The following is a 21,169-nucleotide window of genomic DNA, read 5'->3' as shown; positions in this document are numbered from 1 at the left end:
AACTATTTTACATTCAGTAGTGTATATATGTTGATGCTACTCACTTCGCACCAGCTTTGCCCTCCCACCCCATTTCCTCAAGTCCATTTTCTGTGTCTCCCTCTTTATTCCTGCCCTGCAACTAGGTTCATCAGTACCTTTTTTTTTTTTTTAGATTCCATATATATGCGTTAGCATACGGTATTTGTTTTTCTCTTTCTGACTTATTTCATTCTGTATGACAGACTCTAGGTCCATCCACCTCACTACAAATAACTCAATTTCATTTCTTTTTATGGCTGAGAAATATTCCATTGTATATATGTGCCACATCTTCTTTATCCATTCATCTATCAATGGACACTTAGGTTGATTCCATGTCCTGGCTATTGTAAATAGAGCTGCAATGAACATTTTGGTACATGACTCTTTTTGAATTATGGTTTTCTCAGGGTACATGCTCAGTAGTGGGATTGCTGGGTCATATGGTAGTTCTATTTTTAGCTTTTTAAGGAACCGCCATACTATTTTCCATAGTGGTTGTTATCAATTTACATTCCCACCAACAGTGCAGGAAGGTTCCCTTTTCACCACACCCTTTCCAGCATTTATTGTTTCTAGATTTTTTGATGATGGCCATTCTGACCGACGTGAGGTGATTATTTTATTTTAATTTATTTTATTATTTTTGGCTGTGTTGGGTCTCCGTTGTGCGCACGGGCTTCCTCTAGTTGCAGTGAACGGGGGCTACTCTTTGTTGCTGTGCACGGGCTTCTCATTGCTGTGGCCTCTCCTGTTATGGAGCATGGGCTCCAGGCGCTCGGGCTTCCATAGTTGTGGCTCACGGGCTCTAGAGCGCAGGCTCAGTAGCTGTGGCTCACGGGCTCCAGAGCACTGGTTCAGCAGCCGTGGCGCACGGGCTTAGTTTCTCCACGGCATGTGGGATCTTCCTGGCCCAGGGCTTGAACCCGTGTCCTCTGCATTGGCAGGCGGATTCCCAACCACTGCGCCACCAGGGAAGCCCCTCTTATTTAAAGTACAGTCATGACTATTAGAAAAGATTTAGAAAATTCAGAACAACATAATAAACAATTTTATGTCACTTAAAATCACTACCTAATATAACTGTTGTTAACATTGAGGTGAGTTTTTATTTTGTTCTTCATAGTTGAAATTACACAATTTTATATCCTCCTTTGATTTTTTTAAATTTAACATTGTCATAAACATTTTTACTTGTCATTAAAGATTATCAATAAACAGTTTTTGGCTGCATATTATTCTGTCTAATTTATATACCATGATTTGATTATAGGCTATGTAACTAAAGGTTGAACATTTAGATTTCCATATTTACTACTATAAATGATGCTGCTGTGAACATCTTTGTGGTGGAGCTTTTACTGAATGTTTGGTTATTTCCATGATAGAATGTTATGAGCTATTTTAAAAATTATTTGTTTATATTCTTTATATTTTTATAGCGTCATAGTGCTTTTGTATTGGTTTTCATGAATGCTTTACCTAGTTAAGATACTAATCTTTTGCTATTTCTTGCATAGTTTACTCATTTTGTTTTCTTTAAATTCAGCTAATGCTGTACGTGTTTTTCTCAAACTAGTATGCCTAAAACTAATCTTTTATTCTTTCCCTTTTCTTCACTGTCCAGCTGACCAAGGCAGAAACTGAAATCTTTTCATCTTTGATCTTCTCTACCCTCCTCTGCTACATCTAGTCATCCACTGACTGAGTCCTTATTCTACCTCTTAAATATTTTTTTGTATCCATTCACTTTGCTCCATCCCTACTCCCTCTATGTTATTAATACCTTTGCAAAGCTTTCCCAACACTGTCCTTGAATGATTAAGTGTTCTTCACTTAAGCAGCCACTTCCAGGCTTTTGGCTCTATGTGTATATTTATACACATTGTTATGTAATTATCATCTTACTTTTTATCAGTATTCCTGAGACAGTTTTCCAAGGAACTCAAGTGTTGGTGAGATACTGTCTCTTATATGACAGAGGATTTCATGGTCAAGTTTGGAAAATAATATCTTCTTGGAGATTCATATTATAAATAATATAATATAAATTAGCATGTTAAAGGCCCTGAGAAGTTCTGCTTGGCATTTTAATAGATGCTGAGTGTATATGATGGTGAACAAAACTAGTTTGGAGCTTAACGAAATCCTGTGGACATTTGTTTTTACCTTATCTATTTGGTACTGGGCATTACCCCTTCCTTCCTAAAACTGCTCCTTTGTCATGTGACACTGTATTCTCTTGATTCTCCTGATGTTTCTCTGATTGTTCCTTTATCTTCATGGGTTCCTTTTCTTCTGCCCACTGCAGTTGACCCATGAACAACATGGGTGTGAACTGCCTGGGTCTACTTATACGTGGATTTTTTCAATAAATACATGCTACAGTACTACATGATCTGCAGTTGGTTGAATCCACAGATGCAGAACCTGGATACGGAGGGCTGACTGTAAAGTTATACATGGATTTTTGACTGTGTGGGGCTCGGTGCCCCTTAACCCCTGCATTGTTCAAGGGTCAACTCTACTTAAATTTTGGTGTTTCTTGGGGCTCTGTCTTAGCCCACTGCTCTTTTCACACTTCATCTCACCTACTCTGGTAGTTTCAAATATCACATTTGCTGCTGACTAATTGTTTTAATCAGCCCTCAGAGGACAATAGAAATGTTTTAAGTACAAGGGTTATCTTGTAGATGGAATCTGAAGTAAATCTGAGCCTCATGGGGAAAAAAGAGCTAGGAAGCTACCAGCTTCCACTAGTAGACAACCAAGCTAAAAACTTGGAAGTCTTCTTCTTGACTCTCCCTCCCACATTTATCAGATTCCTTCAGTTTCAAATCCTAAATTCTTATTTCAGTTCCCTCCCCTCCAGCATCCATGCCACTCCCCTATGTCATGCCCTCATCACCTTTTGTTTGAACTGATTCTAACAGCCTGCTTCTGCATGCAGTTTGCTCCTGTTACATCCTTTAGGAAATCATCATGATGTATTGAAAAATGCAGGTCTCATCACACCATTCTCTTGCTTAAAACTTCAGTGGTTTCCTGTATCTCTAGAGTGAAGATGAAAAACTCCTTACCAAAGCTTAGAGGCTACTTCTGCCTTCCTTTCAGCCTCAAACTGTTATGGCCATTGTCTACTTCGTCTGGTTTTTTCCTCTGATGTGACTATCCACGCTACTTCATTTTCTGGCAGTACCTTTCCTTGCCTCCTAACTTGTATGTATCTCTTCCTGCATTTACATATAAGCAGATGATTATGGTGAGGCCTCTTCCTCTCTGCACTGTGAACTCCTTGAGATCAGGGAGTGTGTTTTACTGGTTTTTTCACCTCTGGTACTCTGAATGTTTGTTGAATGAATGAGGAGAACGAATACACTCATTCCCAGCCATGGTCCTTCAGCTCTTATGTCTCCCAACCCCTACCCCACCTCTGTTGTCTCTGATTCCTCAACTGCAGGTTCTCCTACCAAGGGGGTTTTCAGGTACCTGTATTCTGCAGGTTGGGAGAGACATCTATTTTTATAAAATGATGTAGCATCGTTTTTAGTGTATAGAGAAATCCAAATACTATTAATATTTTGCACATAAGACTACTGAATATATTTTTAAAACTTGAGTATGACATTGTTATATGTATTCATTAAAGTTGTCTTTCTGTTATATAAACTTGTTAATGGAGACTGAGTTAATGTTATTGGTCATTTGCTTTTCTATCAGTTTAATATTGCCCTTAGAAATATAAAACCCAGCAACTGAAGTAATTCTTAAGATATCTCTAGCAGCAGTATAAAGTTAATTTTGTAATGTCTTTCTTGTGTATATCAAGTCCAAGATCTCTCATATACTATTCAGGACTTTTCTGCTTTTGAACCATGTTGGTGTCTGTTACCATTCTTGCCACATGATTCATTTATGTTTTGGGATCAGTGCAGTAGCCTCTTAACTTTCCTTAGTTTTGCCCCCTCTTAATCTATCTGTTACATCTTTGCCGGAATGATCTTTCTTAAAACTTTCATCTGATCACATGAGTCTTACTTAACATCCTTTAGTGGCTCCCCATTGCCTTCAGAATTGAACATAGACTCCTTAGCATGGAAGTAGCCCTGTGTGCCTCTAGCTCATCTCTCAGTACTCTCAGTGTGCAGCCCGTGCTGTAGTTGTACTGAACTGTATGAGTCCTGTAATGCCTCCTGCTCTCAAGCCTTGCCACCTTTGTGCAGGCTACTTCCTTGACTTCTGCTGTCCTCGTTCCCACTCTTGCTCCTGGCCTACTTCCTTTCAGCCTTCCTCCTGGAATTCTGATACTCCCCTCCCCACTCTGGATTCTGTGTTCCCATTGCACACGGTGCTTATATAATGTATGTATTTGTTTCCTTGTCTGCCCCCATCACCTTGAGGACAGGGACAATGAGTGTCCAGATATTTGGCATAGTGCCCAATACATGAATGTTCTCCATAAATATTTATCGACTGTTGTCATTGTTAGTAATTCTGGAATGCACCATTAATGTTTTAAAACTCTGTTTTTGTAGCCTCAAGGAATAGGTTCTCCTAGTGTTTATCATGCGGTTATCATCATCTTTTTGGAGTTTTTTGCTTGGGGATTATTGACAGCACCCACCTTGGTGGTAAGTAATCTTTTAACTTATTTATCACTGACTTTAAATTTTCTTTTTCTTCGGTTTCAGGAGGGAAATCAGTTTGGGGAGGAAAAAAAGGCTCTTTTTCCTTTCCAAGGTTAATTCTCCCACCAATATTGTCAGCCCTTTAGTACTGTACTTTACTGGTTTAGTTGTCTTTTCCAACCTTTACTTCTCCCTTACTTTTTAGCAGGGCTTGGGCAGGTGTGATTCTTCTGGTGAACACTGGACAAGTTTAAGCAGGGCTCAGTCCCCCCTCTGGGGAAGGTGGAAAGGATTCTTATACTGACAAGCTTAGGAAGAATGGTGTCTGTGCCCTGAATCACTCAACATTATTATTTTGAGATTCATTCCTGCAGTTGCATTTTCCAAATACAAGTTTCTTTTAGTTTAGGCAGAGGATCTAGAGGTAACCATCTAGAGAGGTCATTCTTTTCATAGCTCTAAGCTGATTTTACTCAAATATTCCCAGGTTTAGAACCTCACAAAAAGACCTCCCTGCCAGACCAAACATCTTAGGTGATAGCTAGTTTTCTCCTGTCGGTTTAGATGAGGGGAATGGAATGAAGGAAGGAGTAATGGTAGACCTCTATGATATCTTGAAAGGTGTAATCAGGATAAATGTACAGCTTTCTAAATCCCAGAAGAACAGATTTTTAAAGATATATACTTCTTGTTTTTTCATGAGCTTGTTTGTTGATACACAAAAAAGACTTTTATAAAAATTTTGTTCATAAATTGAATGATCATATATAGATAGATTGAACTAGTCTAATAATCATTATGATTATGACATTTATAACCACATTATGCTGTAATAACCTGATGTCAAGGGGCTACTGTGGTGTTGTAATAACTGTGTTCTCACACCTTTGTATTAGCTTTCTAATATTAGAGTGTGCTTATTTATAATCTACCAATTTAACATATAAATCTGTCTGGTGGATCATTAGTCCTATGGTTTAAAGTACTTGAGCTTTGTAATAGCAGTTTGTATATATTTATATAATGATGAGTCCAGGCACTGTAAATACGTCTAAGCACTGTAAATACATTACTTTAAATCCTCAAAACCACTTTATCAATGAGGAATTAGCCTCATAATGATGCCGAAAGCTCAGCCTCTCTGTACACTGGTGCCGAGTCAAATCTTGGAGGCAGAGTTTTGGGTGAAGTAGAAGAGAATAGCTTTATGGCTTTGCCAGGCAAAGAGGAACACAGCGGGCTCCTGCCCTCTGTGAAACTATGAATATGTGTCCCAACCTGGGAGGATTTGATGAAGAGTTTTATAGCAATAGTTCAAGGGTGGAGTTGCTGATAAGATTAGGGAGGGTATGTGTAGGGCCTGCACTCCTTTAATCTCTTCTCAGGTAATCTTGATGAGCTTCTCTGGTTCCTTTAGTCTGGCCTCAGTTGGTCTTCTCTGGTATGGAGAATGCTGACATCTTCCACTTGTTGGTTTTAATTCTATAAAAGGGCTTAAACATATTGTTATGTGTGTCCCTTGAGGTGGAACTAGGATCCTGCCCCAAGGCTGCACTATTGTTTCTTGACTGTTCCTGCCTTGACTCTGCATCCCTTCCCTTCCTGGATTAGCAACTGTTCAACTGTTCAAATCTGCCCTTTGGAACTCAGGGAAGGTCATGGAGGCTGAACAGAAAGGCTCCCTGTGCCCAGGAGCCCCTACAGGGTCCTCCTCATTTTCAATAATACAGATGAGGAAATTAAGGTTTAGAAGAGTTAAGCAACTTGTTACTCTGATAGTAAACTGCAGTTTTGGTTTTAAACCTAGGCTTGTTTTGTTCCTAGTGCTCAGTCTTGGAGAATACTGGTAGCAAGTGGTTCATACCCATGTTTTAGGTAGTTGAGTTTATCTGCAGCGCAACTACTAGCTAAGTAGAGAGATAAAATATTGGGTAAACTGTGAGCAAGCCATCAAAAAAAAGCTTTTTGTGATGATTCCATAATTTGTCATCATGATTTGAAGTGCGTGTAGCTGTTTTTTAAATTCGTATTTCATTTATAGTTTTTAGATATCTCAACTTTTTGTCTAACTTTGGTATCATTTTTTCTAATTGGACAAAAAGAGATTGTCTTCTTTAAGAACAAGGAAGAAATCCAGTTATTTAGATATAACTGCTTGCTTGTTAGTTCATTTTTCATAGCTGTGGGAAAACTGTGTGCTTAGTACGTTCTTAACTATTTTTTGTTGATTAAAAAATGGATAGTACCTTTGATTTTTCTTTTTCTCTCTTTTTTCTTTTACTTTTTAGAATACTGAATTGAATTATGGTCAGGAAAATGAAAAGTGCTAATTTGGGACTTGATGAATTGTTTTTCTATTGCCAGCATAAATACATATCTTAGAATAATTGCTATAACATTGTTGCCAATTATTTTATTTATGGAAAGACTTCTTTCGCCCCATTGTTGTTGTAACAGTTACTCTTAATTCCCATGTTTTTTTTAATACTTGAATTTTTAAAAATGGTGAAATGATGAGGTGTTACATGGGGCAGTTGTCCATAATATTATCATAGTCATAATTCTTTACCTTTTTCAATTTTTCACTTCATTATTTTTTTTTAAATCAAGCTTTCTCTCATGAAAAATAAGTTCAAGTATAAATGAATGTTAAGCTCAGAGTTTTATTTTTCTGATTCTTTTCTCATCTTTAATGTATACACATTTTAAAACATAATTGCAGTGTTTGTGCTCTATATTTTTTTGCTTGATGGGGAAACCCTTGGGTGGTTTAGGCAAAACAAGGATTGAATTGTAGAGATTAGATGTATCTAAGTGTTGAGATTTGTTATACTCTTGGTACTTACTGGTGTTTTGGCCTTTGGGCATTGGAACAGCAAGAATCTTTGAAACATCATTGAAAAATAGTTGTGCATGGGAAATCTATATATATATATACAGTTCTCTCTCTATATGTTACATATGTTACTTTTTTAGTAATTAGAAACACAGTGTCTGCCTGTTGTAGACCATTAAGCAATGTGAAATGTGTAAGAACAGTAGAGTTCTCCTGTAGTCTTACTCATCCCTCCAGGCAACCATCAGTTTAGGAGATTTTGGCTTCAGGGTAGGCTTTAACAGCCCCATTAGGACAGATTGGCCTACTGGAGATGAAGGTTTCAGCTGTTAGAATGTGGTATCTATTAAGTCAGTGATTTTTTTAAACCAGAGGTGAATATTAGTGATACCTGTTTTTGTTTTTTCCCCCAAATACCTAGGCCTTACAACCTTTCTGGCTGAAATCAGAGTTTTCAAGGGGGAGGCTCAGGCATGTATATTTTTTTAGAAGTGATTCTCATGTATCTAGTATATATCACTAATTAAGAACCAATATACTAATTCACTGTGGGCTTTTAAAAAAGGTTTTGCTCATTTTGAGACTTTCTGCTTGCAATTTTTTATTGTTGTTGATTTTATTAGCAGGCTTTTTCTCTTTGTTTTGGACTCCTATACTCCCCCATGTTGGGGTGTGAGGAAAAGTGAGTTTTGGGGTAGAAGGCACCAAGTTGTAGCACTTTGCTCTCTTTTCCAAAAGTCTGTTAACCTTTAAACATTTTATTTCTGTCTTATGTGTTTTGAAACTGATTATAAATGGTGCCTGCTAGAGAGTCACAGCTCTTATTCATTTAAAAAGGGAAAGTGAGGATGAAGATATATTTGAGTTTATTTGCATTTTATGTATCTCTCTCTTCCCATACATAGCTCTCAAAAATTATAAAATTTAAGCGTTTCAATTTTCAAAGATACTCTTTGAATTAATTCATTTAATGGATAACCAAATTTAAAACATTAATTATAATAAATGTTTGGTTTTGGATTTATAATAACCTTCATTTTAAAAAGTAATGTGAAGTTAAAAGAAATTTTAAAAAAATTTCATGTGGTTGCAATTATCTTTGAGTTTTAAGCCCATAGAGCTTCCAGAAAGCACTGTTCTAGAATACAGTAAAAGAACAAAGGCTGCGTTCTATGTGGAGGACCTGCCCAGGGCAGGATGGTGAAATCTCCAACAAGGGGATTTACGTTAATTACACAGAAGAATTTTATATTGACATTTTTAAGGACAGTAATCTAACACTTCGAGAGGTTATGACTATATGGTTGGCTCATAGTGGGTGTTCAGTCAGTGATTATTGATTGACTAAATAATATACATTTACATAAAGAGAATTAATGACAGTTGGACTAAGGATCTATAATGCTAAGAACTGGCTTCACTTTTTGACAGACCTATGGTTCTAGAAATACTAGGCCAATATTTGATGGTTCAGGTTGCTAGATGCACAATCCATGTTATGGAGCAAGACCCTGCGCTCCAGTCCTCCAGCATTTCTTCTATATCAATGGCTTAGCATTCTTTGCTCAGAGATAGTCCTGAAGCATTTAATAGTTTAAGGACTATTTACTCTCAAAAGTTTTTAAGTTCTTAAAAATTTTAAGATCCATAAAATTTATTGGAAAATGACACATTTTTTTCCTATTCAGCCCCAGTGCTTAAGGGTCCCCCAGGATCAAAAATCTTTACAACCAACATTTTTATTACTTCTTATATTAATATTTGTCTCTGTGTTAAAATTTTTGTTAAAAAAAAAAAGTGAGGGTTTGTTTATCTTTAGCTATACTCCTTTGGAGGGGTTATAAAAGTTTTTATTTTGTAACATTTGGTTAAATCAATTTGCATAATTGTCATGTTATATTAAGTCATTTTGAAAGCAGAATTTATAATCTGTTAATTATGAACATTTGTGAACGGTTAATATATGAAGGCACTCTATTGATGAGGCACTAATAGAAATAAAAATATATTAAATGCAAAGTGTAGTAGATATACTGCCTGTCTGCCCTTAAGAAGTTTGAAATATAATTGAAAAATATTTATCAAATACCTGAAAAGATGAAAAATACAAGACCTAAGTAACAGAGTACTGTAATATAAAAAATATTAGAAAGCTATATGTGATGACCAAGGGAGTGCTGTAATCACCTATTATATGGTCCTAAAGGAGAAATTGATTGCTTTGGACAGGAAAGTTTGGTAGCAAAGGAGCAATATGGAAGATTTTGGGGTCGACTAGATAGGGAAGATAAGGGGAACAAACGTTTATGGTAGATAGGATATCATGTGTACAAGTATGAATATTGGAAAGCATAGGAATATTTCTAAAGTAGTGAAAAGACCAGATTGATTGGAATGGAAGATGGCCTGGCAAAGTGAATTGTTAGAAATAAGATTTAGCGTATTACAAAACTTCTTGTAAGCATTCGTTATGTCCTTCTTTCTTTTTAACACCAAATCCATTCTTTGTCCCTAGAAAGAATTGGCCCTTAGTAATAACTGGAACAAAAGCAGATTTAAGTTGTTACGAAAGGTTTGGGGATAAGGAGTTTAAATCTTTTTCTCTAGTACAAGAACTAGCAAACTATGGCCAGAGCAAATACTGCTAGTACCCTGTTTTTGTAAATAAAGTCTTATTGGAACACAACCATGCCTATTCATTTACATATAGTCTATGGCTGCTTTTATTGAGTTGAGCACTTGTGACAGAGACTGTATGGCCTGCAAAGCTAGAAAAAACTGAAAATATGTACTGTCTGGTTCTTTACAGAAAGTTTGCACCCACCTTCTTTGGATCCATGGGTCTTCACTATAAATAATAAATAATAGGGTTTTTCAACTACCGAGATTTGGGGCCAGGTGATAATTGTGGGGGAGGGCTGACCTGTGTATCGTAGGATGTTCAGCAGCCTTCCTGACCTCTACCTCATAGATGCCAGTAACATATTTTCTTTCCCCTGACCCCCGCCCTCCCCGATCCCTCATGTTATGATAAAAATGTCTCCAGACATTGTCAGATGTCCTCTGGGGGTCAAAATCACCCTCCGTTGAGAATCACAAAATATGTGAATATCATAAATATGTGATTTTTCCCATATTAGTGATTTTCCTTGAATACTAAACATTTCTAATTTTATTTTTACATAAAAGCTAATTTTTGTTAAATTTCTAGCTATTGGCAGAAGAGTAACTGAAGAAAAGCGAGCCTTCTAATCCTTCTGAAGGTTTTACTTGCATGATGTTAGAAAGTACAACCAGCATAGTTTTTCTTCCTAAAGAGAAGATTTTCCGACCTGTCTCATTCCCCACATTGCCATTCTCTATTGTTTTTATTGAGAGACAGTATGGTATAATGGAAGAAGCATTGGCTTTAAGTCAAGCAAGAACTCAGTTGCCACATCTGTAAAGTGGTAATATCTAATTCATAATATTGTTAGGATTAAGTAAAAGTATATATAAAGCCTCTGATACATAGGCTGTGAAAATGGTGGTTGCTGCTTTTTATTTTTTTATTTACCTTTCCCCCAGTTACTTTCTCAACCAATGAGTTCCCAATGGTTCACTTGTTACCCAGTGAACAAACTGATGCCATGTGGTTTGAGACCAGGCCTTGGAAAGGATAAAGAAACTTGTTATACATTTTCATGGGTTGGGATTTTTTTTTTCTTTCTTACCTTATGGAATCTCTAGGTCCACTTTTTGGCAATTAAAATTTCCCTATTTATTCTCCTAGTCTCCTATCTTAGATAATACATCTGTCTGTAAAGGGAGTTAAAAGTCAGTCGGTTATATGTTGGAAGCAGGATAGCATAGTGATTAAAAGCATGGACTTTCAAGCTTGACTTCCTGTGGTCACTTTCAGTTTTGCCACTTACTATGTGATCTTAGATAAGACATTTAACCTCTCTGTGTATCAGTTTTCTAATAGGGCCATTACGAAGAATGAAAGGAGATAACGTGATAAAGTGCCCAATTTAGTGCCTTGTGACATAGTAAATGCCGTATAAATGTTTGGTATTATTAGTATTTACTCATATGCATAGTGTCATACAAACCTGAAAATTTATATGAAATAAAATTGGATTGTGTTATGAAGGGATGTTTTACGTTTTACTAGGACTAAAATGTAGCATGAGCTTTTTATTTTGCTCTTATTCTTTAGGTATTACATGAAACCTTCCCTAAACATACATTTCTGATGAATGGCCTAATTCAAGGAGTAAAGGTAGGATCAATCATATATATATATATATATATATGCATGTACACAAACATGCACAAATATACTTATGTAAATATATGTAATTCTGCCAGTTTATTAAGTTAGTTGATCAATCTCCTAAGTATTAATTTTTACAATTGGAGTATATCTTGGGGGATTACTTAGCGCTTTTTAAATGAACTGGGTTTTAAATATGATTTGACTTACATATAGCCAACTATGTATAATAATGATAAACCACATCATAACAAATTTCCCCTGTGTTTTATGTGTTGGCACTTTCATTACAAAGATCTGAGTGCTTTTTGTAAACTAGCAAGAAGAATATAGATTGAAGAGAAAAGAACTATTTAAAAAATGCATGAGTATAAAATATATCAATATGGTAAAGTTTTGATTATTCTACATATTCTTTACTCTTCGTTCCATTTGATCAACAAGTTTATAAACTGATAATTAGCATATGATATTCCTTCTAGAATTGCTAGAGTTGTGGTTGAGAATTCATTAGAACGTTTTGTGTTTAATATGCTACCACAGCCCGCAGATGGTTCTGTATGGTCTTGGGAAATTGAAAAATTATATACAGACAAGAAACAAGTTGCTTATCTAAAGTTTGGTGATATACTTATTTTAGAAATAAACTTGTTTAAAATTCTTCTGTGGTAGTAAAATGATTTATTTTTGGCTCATCAGTATACATAGTATATGTATTTTCTTCATTTAACTTTTTTTAGGGTTTGTTGTCATTCCTCAGTGCCCCACTTATTGGTGCTCTTTCTGATGTTTGGGGCCGAAAATCCTTCTTGCTGCTAACAGTATTTTTCACGTGTGCCCCAATTCCTTTAATGAAGATCAGCCCATGGTACGTGCACATTCAGATTATAGCAACTAAATATCAACTGTTAATTGTTTTCTGAATATTCCCTTATTTCTTCCACTTTTTTTCCATCCTATCTATGTAGGTTTTTAATTTATTTTTCTAATACATTTATTCTTTGATACAGATAAAAGGGCCTTTAAAAATATAGTAGCTAAGTAATATAACAGTAAGTAATAAAGTTTTTTGAACTAGATGCCACTATAGGAAGCATGTAGACCACCAGCTAATCTGCTTTTGGATTTCACAGCCCAAATTTCAAAACAATATTTTAGGTACTGGATAGGGTTGCTAACTTTTTATTTTCTTTTTTATTTTTTGCGGTACGCGGGCCTCCCACCGCTGCGGCCTCCCCCGCTGCGGAGCACAGGCTCCACGGCCATGGCTTATGGGCCCAGCCACTCCGCGGCATGTGGGATCCTCCCGGACCGGGGCACGAACCCGCGTCCCCTGCATCGGCAGGCGGACTCCCAACCACTGCTCCACCAGGGAAGCCCTAACTTTTTTACTTTCTTAAGTAGGATGTTAAACACAAGGTTTATCATCATTATCTATATTAATTAGGAATAGATTTTGTTATATATCAGTAAAGTCCCAAATAATCGTTTCTTAAAAACAAGGAAATTCACTGCTAATTTCTCTCTCCATATAAAAGAAGTCTGGAGTTGAGTAGTCCAGAGCTGGTAGGGCAGTTCCCGGGAACCAGACTTTTTCTGTCTTCATGCTCTGCCATCCTCCACTATCACCTCACTGTGCAGATGGCTGCTTAAGTGAGCTCCAGCTTGTGTCACCTTCAGGCATAAAAGATGGAAGGAGTGGCTACAAAGAGCATACTGCCTTCCTTTAGGGAAACTATGGAATTCCCACCCAACCTCTGCTTGCGTCTGTTTGGTCAGATTTCAGGCATACGCTGCTCCTAGTTACAAGAGGCTGGGCTCTTGGCCACCCTGATTAAAATCAAGTCTTCCACTGAGGAGGAAGGGAGGGAAAGCTCACAAAGAGAATGATTTTCCCAAGATAATAGAGCCCAATTTAGTTGTAGATTTTTTAATTCTTTGACTAATATTCTACTCTACTTGAATATTAATGTTAGTTAATTCTATATCATAGATCGGCTGTATTTCCATGGTGAATCTAGAAAGGTCAGGGCTATTTATGAGGCAGGATCTTCCTTCCTCTCATAGGTGAGATATAACTCTGAAGGCCAAACCCTTGATGAATGCTAATCATTTAAATGAAATCTTACCAAACAAATCTAGGGCATGAACAAGTTAATTTGCTGTGGAAAGCAGCATGTTTGAAAAAAATTGGTAAGCAATAAAGTCCCGGTAGCATGATATTTTGAAAGTGCAATATGATTTCACTTGATTTTAAAAACTAAACATCAGCATTACAATAGAGACTTCTTATTCTCAGCCAGGTATTTTTGAATCATGTATAGCAAAATGTAATTTGCTTTTTAAAGTAGCTTTTGTTCATTTTATTTTGGACACTGCCATACAGGTTGTTTTGCCAACATTTGAAGAACTAAAGATAACTTATGGAAAAACATCTAGTTTCTATATATAGACTCAAGATAAATATAGACTAACTTGTCCCTCAGTTTTATTTACTGGATTTTGTTTTTTTGTGTAGTACTATGATGGGAAATTGTAATAGATGAATTATAGTAGACTCTAGTTTGTTGCTATTTTTAGTAGAAACAATAACAAAGCCACTTAACAATTCAACAATTGGGTAAAAAATTGACCTGAATACATTTTCTAATTTTAAGTATTCCCGCATAGTAGCTGAGTTGCTATCGAAGGCCCACATCTAGCCCTGTTTACATAATATCTGGGGCTTATGATTTATAGAAGAATTAATCTATGAACTGTCCTAGTAAGCTGTTGACTGAAATTAGCTATACGTACATTAGTTCACTTATAAAAGTGAAGATTAAGGTAATAGTAATTGTTTTCTAACCATTTCTTGTCAATTGTCTTTCAATCCTAGGTGGTACTTTGCTGTTATCTCTGTTTCTGGGGTTTTTGCAGTGACTTTCTCTGTGGTATTTGCATATGTAGCAGATATAACCCAAGAACATGAAAGAAGTATGGCTTATGGACTGGTATGTATTTTTAATCTGTACCTTTGTGTCTGCTGAAAAACACCGTGTTATTGTCTTTTATTACAAGGAGTGCAAGCCTTTGCATTATAAGATTTATTTTTGCATAAGTACATTTTATAATAAAATCATCCATTAGACTACATTAAATTTTTTTTAGTACAAAGCCATGTAAGTTTTGATATTTTCATTCAGTCAGTATTAGTCACACATATCAGATTTGAAATTACAGTGGAATATTTTTACCTTATATAAGTTCTTTTTAATAGAATACTAAAAGAACTATTTAATATGTAATGAGTTTTAAAATTACTATTATTTAATGGTTAATCTAAAATATAATAGGTTAACACCCATCTCAGGGATCCCAAACCTTCTTGGTGGCTTTCTGGGCCACACAGAGTCTCTCTCATATTTTTTCTTTTCTTTCTTTCTTTTTTTTTTTTTTTTAACTTAGCTTTTTTAATAATTAATTTTTATTGAATAAGTCTGACATAATAACATTATTTGACTTTAAGGTGCACAAAGTGTTACTTTGATCCATTTATATATTGTAATATGATTGCTGTTATAGCTATATTTATCACATTACATAATTATAGTACAATATTGTCTATATTCATTTTACTTTGCATTGGATCTCTTTGGCTTATTTACTACTCCTTGCAAGTTTGTCTCTCATATTCTTTTGTTTTTGCTTGTGGACATGTGTTTATATCACTTTTAACGTGGAAGAATCATTTATAGCTAGATTCAGCCCACAGGCAGTAGTTTGCCAAATTCTGGACACTTAATGTCTATCGAATCTAGAAATAAAATAAGTTAACAGATCACTGTTAGCCAGAAGTAGGACAGTGATGAGCTTCAGCAGATAGGGAGCAAGCATCTTTTGTTAAATAAGGACTGAATATTGTGTCAGGTTGAATCTTACTTTTATGAGAGTCTGTTGTCTTTGATTCAAAGATCAAAAAATATAACAAAGAATCATGGAATTAAGAGGATTTGGAGGGAAATACCTATAGTGAGAAACATACCAAAAAAACTAATTATCAGTTGTAAACTCAAGAACATTAAATGATATGAAGTTAATGATAGCCAGGATGTTTTTAAACAGCTTTATTGAGATATAATTTACATACCATAAAATTTGTCCATTTTATGTGTATAGTTAAATCAATTTTAGTAAATTTATACAGCTTTGCAACATGCCCACAGTCCAGGTTGTTTCTGTTTTTGCTAAGGTAATTTATTTTGTCATAGCCAAATCTTTGAAATTAATAGTTTCAACCTGGAAGCTTTATGTATTGAAGGCACATCTAGTAAATGACAGTTTCAATCTTCTAGAAATAATATGGCTGCAGATAAAAGGGAATAAAGTGATCTTTGTGGTCATCTTTCTGTCTGGCCAGAAAAAAATAGCCACCAGGGAGGAGAATCGAGGAGAAGGGAAATGACATGAAATACCTGCACTCCGATTAGACCTTTGCTCTCTCCTATTCCCAGATACCTCACTGACGCTTACAGTGAGAACCATTGCCCCTTTCCCAACTCCAGTGCCAGAGCTCTGCTCATAACCCAGGTCTCTCTGAGACCACAGTCCACTGTAATGAATTTCTAGAGCTACTGTAACAAAATACGACCACAATACAGTTTTAGAACATTTCCATCAGCCCAAAAAGTTCCCTTGGGCCCATCTGCCATCCGTCTCCACTTTACCTCTGACCCCAGGCAATCACCAGTCTACCTTCTGTCTCTGTAGTTTTGCTTTCAATAGAAATTTCATATAAATGAAATAATACAAAATGTAGTCTTTTGTGTCTGCACTTAGCATAATCTTAGGAGGTTTATCTATGCCGATACATATATCAGTAGTTCCTTTTACTGCTGTGTAGTATTCCACTGTACAGGATATACCACATTTTGTTTATCCATTCACTAGTTGATGAACATTTGGGTTGATAGCTAGATGTTTATAGTTATTAGAATTTTATGTACTTGTCAAATAAGTGCTTGTGTAAATAAGCACTCCTGTGAAGTTTAAATCCTCCATGCAAAAGTCAGAAAGAGCATACAAACAGAATAAAGCACAAGAGTAGGGAGCAGAAGCTCATGCACCTATAACATTAATTTCTAATTATCCTCTGAAGAATGTGGTCTCTATCATTTGTTACCTGTTGTCACATCTATTGTTGATTTGCAGGCCACTGTCCAGTAGGCCAGATATTTCTGGGATTAACAGTTTTTCTCCCCGTTTTCTATACTTTAATCTGCATCTTCACCAGACTTGTATGGGCTTCTTCAGGATGTTAGAGAGACATGGTTAGAGATGGGCTCAATGCCAAGGATGGATGATCTCGTTCTTCCTAACCCTGCCACCTAATGATGACCAAGTTCAGATTTGTGCTGCAGCTTAACACTATTACTGCTGAAAAGATAAACTTTTAAGTCTTTAAGCTTTATTTCAGCCAGCTTTAAATATGTATCAAAGTAAACATTCATTTAATTTTAACTTTAATATTGGGGGAAAAGTCACAGTGGCATTGGATTTCCTTAGAGTATTGTTTTAGACTCGGTTCACAGAGCACTGTGGGATTATGGAGGCACCCTAGGGGTCAGCATGCCTGGCAGTCGGGGTGGGCTGGGTGTTTGGATGGTAATCCAGGCCCCCAACCCTTCTTCAACTAAAACAGTTTTTTATTTTAAAATGTTTTTACTTACAAGTTTGTCAGTAGGATTTATTTAAACAGAGGGCTCCAAGGCTTAAAAGAAAGTTTGAAGCCACTATCTTAGAGGTTATTACTTATTTTTTAGTTAAGAATCTAATTCTTTTCTCTTTCTGCAAAAGAAGAAAGTATAAGAAAACTGGCACAGGTAGGAGGAGGAAAGGGAAACTGCAGCAGGAGGACTGACATAAGTCAGAGTCTCTGTGGTGTGGAAGTAAAGGAGCCAGATGTCCTGCCTAATCTCTTTCTATTGATCTTGGTTTGTTGCAGGTTTCGGCAACATTTGCTGCAAGTTTGGTAACCAGCCCTGCAATTGGCGCTTATCTTGGGCGAGTGTATGGGGACAGCTTGGTGGTGGTCCTGGCTACAGCGATAGCTCTGCTAGATATTTGTTTTATCCTTGTTGCTGTGCCGGAGTCATTACCTGAGAAGATGCGGCCCGCATCATGGGGAGCGCCCATTTCCTGGGAACAGGCTGACCCCTTTGCAGTAAGTATATGCTTTTTCATTCACTTTGACAAAAAAATGAATGTGTGATTCAGCGCAGCATTAATGTTTTGTTGTGGATATTTCTTTGGGGAAAACATCGGGATGGATTTTAAAAAATATTTTGAAATACTTTTCAGAATACTTTTGGGGAGGATGAGAATAAACTGGGGGGAAAAAAAGACAACTAGGTATCTGTATATACACTGCCAGACGATATCTCTGTATGTTCTTAAGAATAGTTCAGTGTTTTGATACAAAACCTTGTATTGGTCTGTTTCTTCTTCTAGTCCTTAAAGAAAGTGGGCCAGGACTCCATAGTGCTGCTGATCTGCATTACGGTGTTTCTCTCCTACTTACCGGAGGCAGGCCAATATTCCAGCTTTTTTTTATACCTCAGACAGGTAAAATTCTGTTCTACCAAGGTGGACTTTTCTTTCATTGTTGAGTGCCTAAACAAAATATTTAATCTTGAGAGAACTTTAAGAGCAGGGACTTTTAGAAATGACTATCATTTTAAAAATAATGGCTCACTAGAATTAACCTCCTGTTCAGTGTGGCTGACGTTCCTTATGCATTTCTATGAAGACTTTTGGCTTAAGCAAAAAGAGATGATTTTCCTGTCAAAGTGTGTCATTTGAGCTTGTTTATGTTATGTGTAGCTTATACAGGTGATAGGATGCTTTAATCCATTCACCTGCTCCAGTCTCTTTGTGATTTAGAGCATATATTTGTAAAGCAGCTAGCCAAAATAAGAGCATTAGTTCTTTTCTCCTTGACACTAATCTTACTAGGCAGAGATTAAGCCTTTATCAGTACTTGTAAAAAGCACAAAATGGTGCAATATTTATTTGTAAAATGGATTTTGAATGCTTGATAGCGGTCTCCTATTTAGGAAATCAAAATTACGGGATTTAGATTTACTTAATCTAAGTTATGTAGCTATTATTTTCAGTATCTAACACTTATTATAATTTTGGTCCTCAGTGAAAGCCAGATTCTTCCTCTGAGGAGTTCTTTGGTTACAAATGAATTGCATTTTCTTTTTCTGGCCGATATAATGTTAATATACAAGTAGTTGCATTAGTATGGTATTTGTTATGCTTATTTTATTAATGTTACTTTTTCTGGAAACCTTCTAGATTATGAAATTTTCACCAGAAAGTGTTGCAGCATTTATAGCAGTCCTTGGCATTCTTTCCATTATTGCACAGGTGAGTTTCTTTTTCGTTAGAGGGAGAGATGTTCGAAGGTTCGGAAACATAATTCTGTTAGTATAGGTAGTATTGATTAGATTTTGGGGACTGACACGAACTAATCAACATACGATGTGTAAACCAGAAAGACAGTTTATTGATTTACACTAGAGTATTCACCTGCGTAAAATCAGAAATTTTACGTTAGTCTTGTTCTACTGTTGATTGATTCATTCAGTAAATATTTATTGAATACCTATCATGTGTCAAGCGCTCATGATCCCTGCTGTTGTAAAGTTTGCATTCTTGTGGGATAAGAGAATGAGTAAGCATGTCAGTGTAAACATACCAGGTGTAATGAAAACTATAGAGAAAAAGGGCACAAGGGATGTAGAGCGTGGCTGGGGGCAGGATGTTATTTTATTTGGGAGGGTCGGGAAGGCTCTGCTGATACAAGTGACATTTGAGCAGAGAACCAAAGGAATGAGGAACAATCCACTGGAATACCTGGAGGAACAATCCACTGGAATATGCCAGAACAGAACTACAACTCTGAAAGACAATTCCTGGCATGTGTAAGAAAGAGCCAGGGGACAGTATGGTTCTGGTGGAGTGAACAAGGGAGAGAGTGTCAGGAGATGAATTCTGAGAGGTGGAGAGGGACCAGATTGTGTGCGGCCTTCTGGGTCATCATAGGACTTGACAAGAAGATAGGAGGGTTTTGAGCAGAGAAGTGACATGAAAGTATTTTTATCTTGGAAACCCAGCTGGTAGCTGGTGCTTGTTTGATGAATAAGATATTAATCAACAGAAGAATCTGGATTTTCTTAGGAGATATTTCATCTGGCCTTCAGACTATCTCAGTTCCACTCTTTCTCCTTTCTGTGGAAAAAACCCCTCCCATTTCTTTCTGTTGGGCTTTGTTTTTTCCAGACTCTGTAAACAATCTACTCTAACACTCTTTCCCACCTTAGATCCAGTCTACTAGGTTGCAGCTTTTTCTGTTTTATTCTACTCTTAAAATGGAAAGTAGAGTCCATTTAATAGTACTCTTGGATGTTTCACCATCTTGGAGGTAGGATTGCTTCTGCAGATCTCATCATTTATGAATTTCTGGTAGATTTAGTGATAGGCTTCAAATTTAAATTTAAATTGTATAATATACTTCCCCCAAGGCCTCAGAAATGTGCTCTTTAGCTTTGGGGGGAAATATATTGTTGCCCATATATAAAAATAGCTTAAAAAAAAAACCTCTGAACACAAAGGAAAGTGTACTAAGACTAGAGCTTGATGAATTATCAAATGTTAAACTGACCTTGAATCCTGAGATAAATCCAGCCTGATCATTATGTCTTATCTTTTTCATATATTGCTGAGATTAGATTTGCTACTATTTTATTTGATTTAGATCTTAAAGAGAACAGGCTAACATTTACTATAATGACACTTAAAGAGGTTAGTAGTTGTAAGGTCTTAAGTTCCATTTCATACTTAACTGAGCAGGCAAGCTGTAGGTGGGCACCTAGTAAATTTGGGCACACTGTAGACTGCTTGAATGATGAGTTGAAGGTGCTTTAGAGGAAATTTTCCCTCTGCTCAGTAGATTGCATCAGGCACAAAGGAATACAGGATGGAAAACAGTCCCTAAGAGCTCAGAATCCAGGAGGGCAGACATGTGAACTCAGGAGGGGGCGTGGTTGGGTTTGCGTTGGAAAGAGCCCTGCAGCAGCAGGGTCATGAGGGCTGTGAATCTGGAAGGAATGAGCCACGACCCAGCCAGCATTGCTAGCACAGCAGATACTGTAAACAGAAACATGGTCTACAAGGAATACAGTACTTAAATGACCATTCAGCTTTTGGGGCCTACATAGAAGCATAGTTTTTGAGATGTAAAATCACATTTCTCAAAGTGAGAAAATTAGTTGAACTTCAAAAACAGGTGAATAGGCATATGTAGTCTGCATGTAAATATTGATAATTAAGTTTATGTCATTATATGAATTAAAATATCAAGCAAAATTTATAGCCCCA

General features: G+C 36.4%; 1 protein-coding gene across 2 annotated transcripts in view; it reads left to right on the top strand.

Moving 5' to 3' along the window:
* MFSD14A (major facilitator superfamily domain containing 14A) overlaps positions 1 to 21,169 on the top strand; it is a 49,619-nt gene that overhangs the window by 20,402 nt on the left and 8,048 nt on the right. For both annotated transcript variants that reach the window (XM_029228145.1, XM_029228144.1), the window contains exons 2-8: positions 4,557 to 4,652; positions 11,687 to 11,749; positions 12,484 to 12,611; positions 14,622 to 14,736; positions 17,727 to 17,945; positions 18,233 to 18,346; positions 19,085 to 19,156. In XM_029228145.1, coding sequence (XP_029083978.1) covers positions 4,557 to 4,652; positions 11,687 to 11,749; positions 12,484 to 12,611; positions 14,622 to 14,736; positions 17,727 to 17,945; positions 18,233 to 18,346; positions 19,085 to 19,156 — 807 coding nt within the window. The remainder of the gene's footprint in view (positions 1 to 4,556; positions 4,653 to 11,686; positions 11,750 to 12,483; positions 12,612 to 14,621; positions 14,737 to 17,726; positions 17,946 to 18,232; positions 18,347 to 19,084; positions 19,157 to 21,169) is intronic.

This window comes from Monodon monoceros, unplaced genomic scaffold, assembly GCF_005190385.1.
Source record: "Monodon monoceros isolate NGI ecotype Baffin Bay Population unplaced genomic scaffold, NGI_Narwhal_1 Super_Scaffold_18, whole genome shotgun sequence".
Lineage (NCBI taxonomy): Eukaryota > Metazoa > Chordata > Mammalia > Artiodactyla > Monodontidae > Monodon > Monodon monoceros.
Note: the sequence above shows the minus strand (reverse complement) of the source record. Positions and strands in the feature narration are given on the sequence as shown.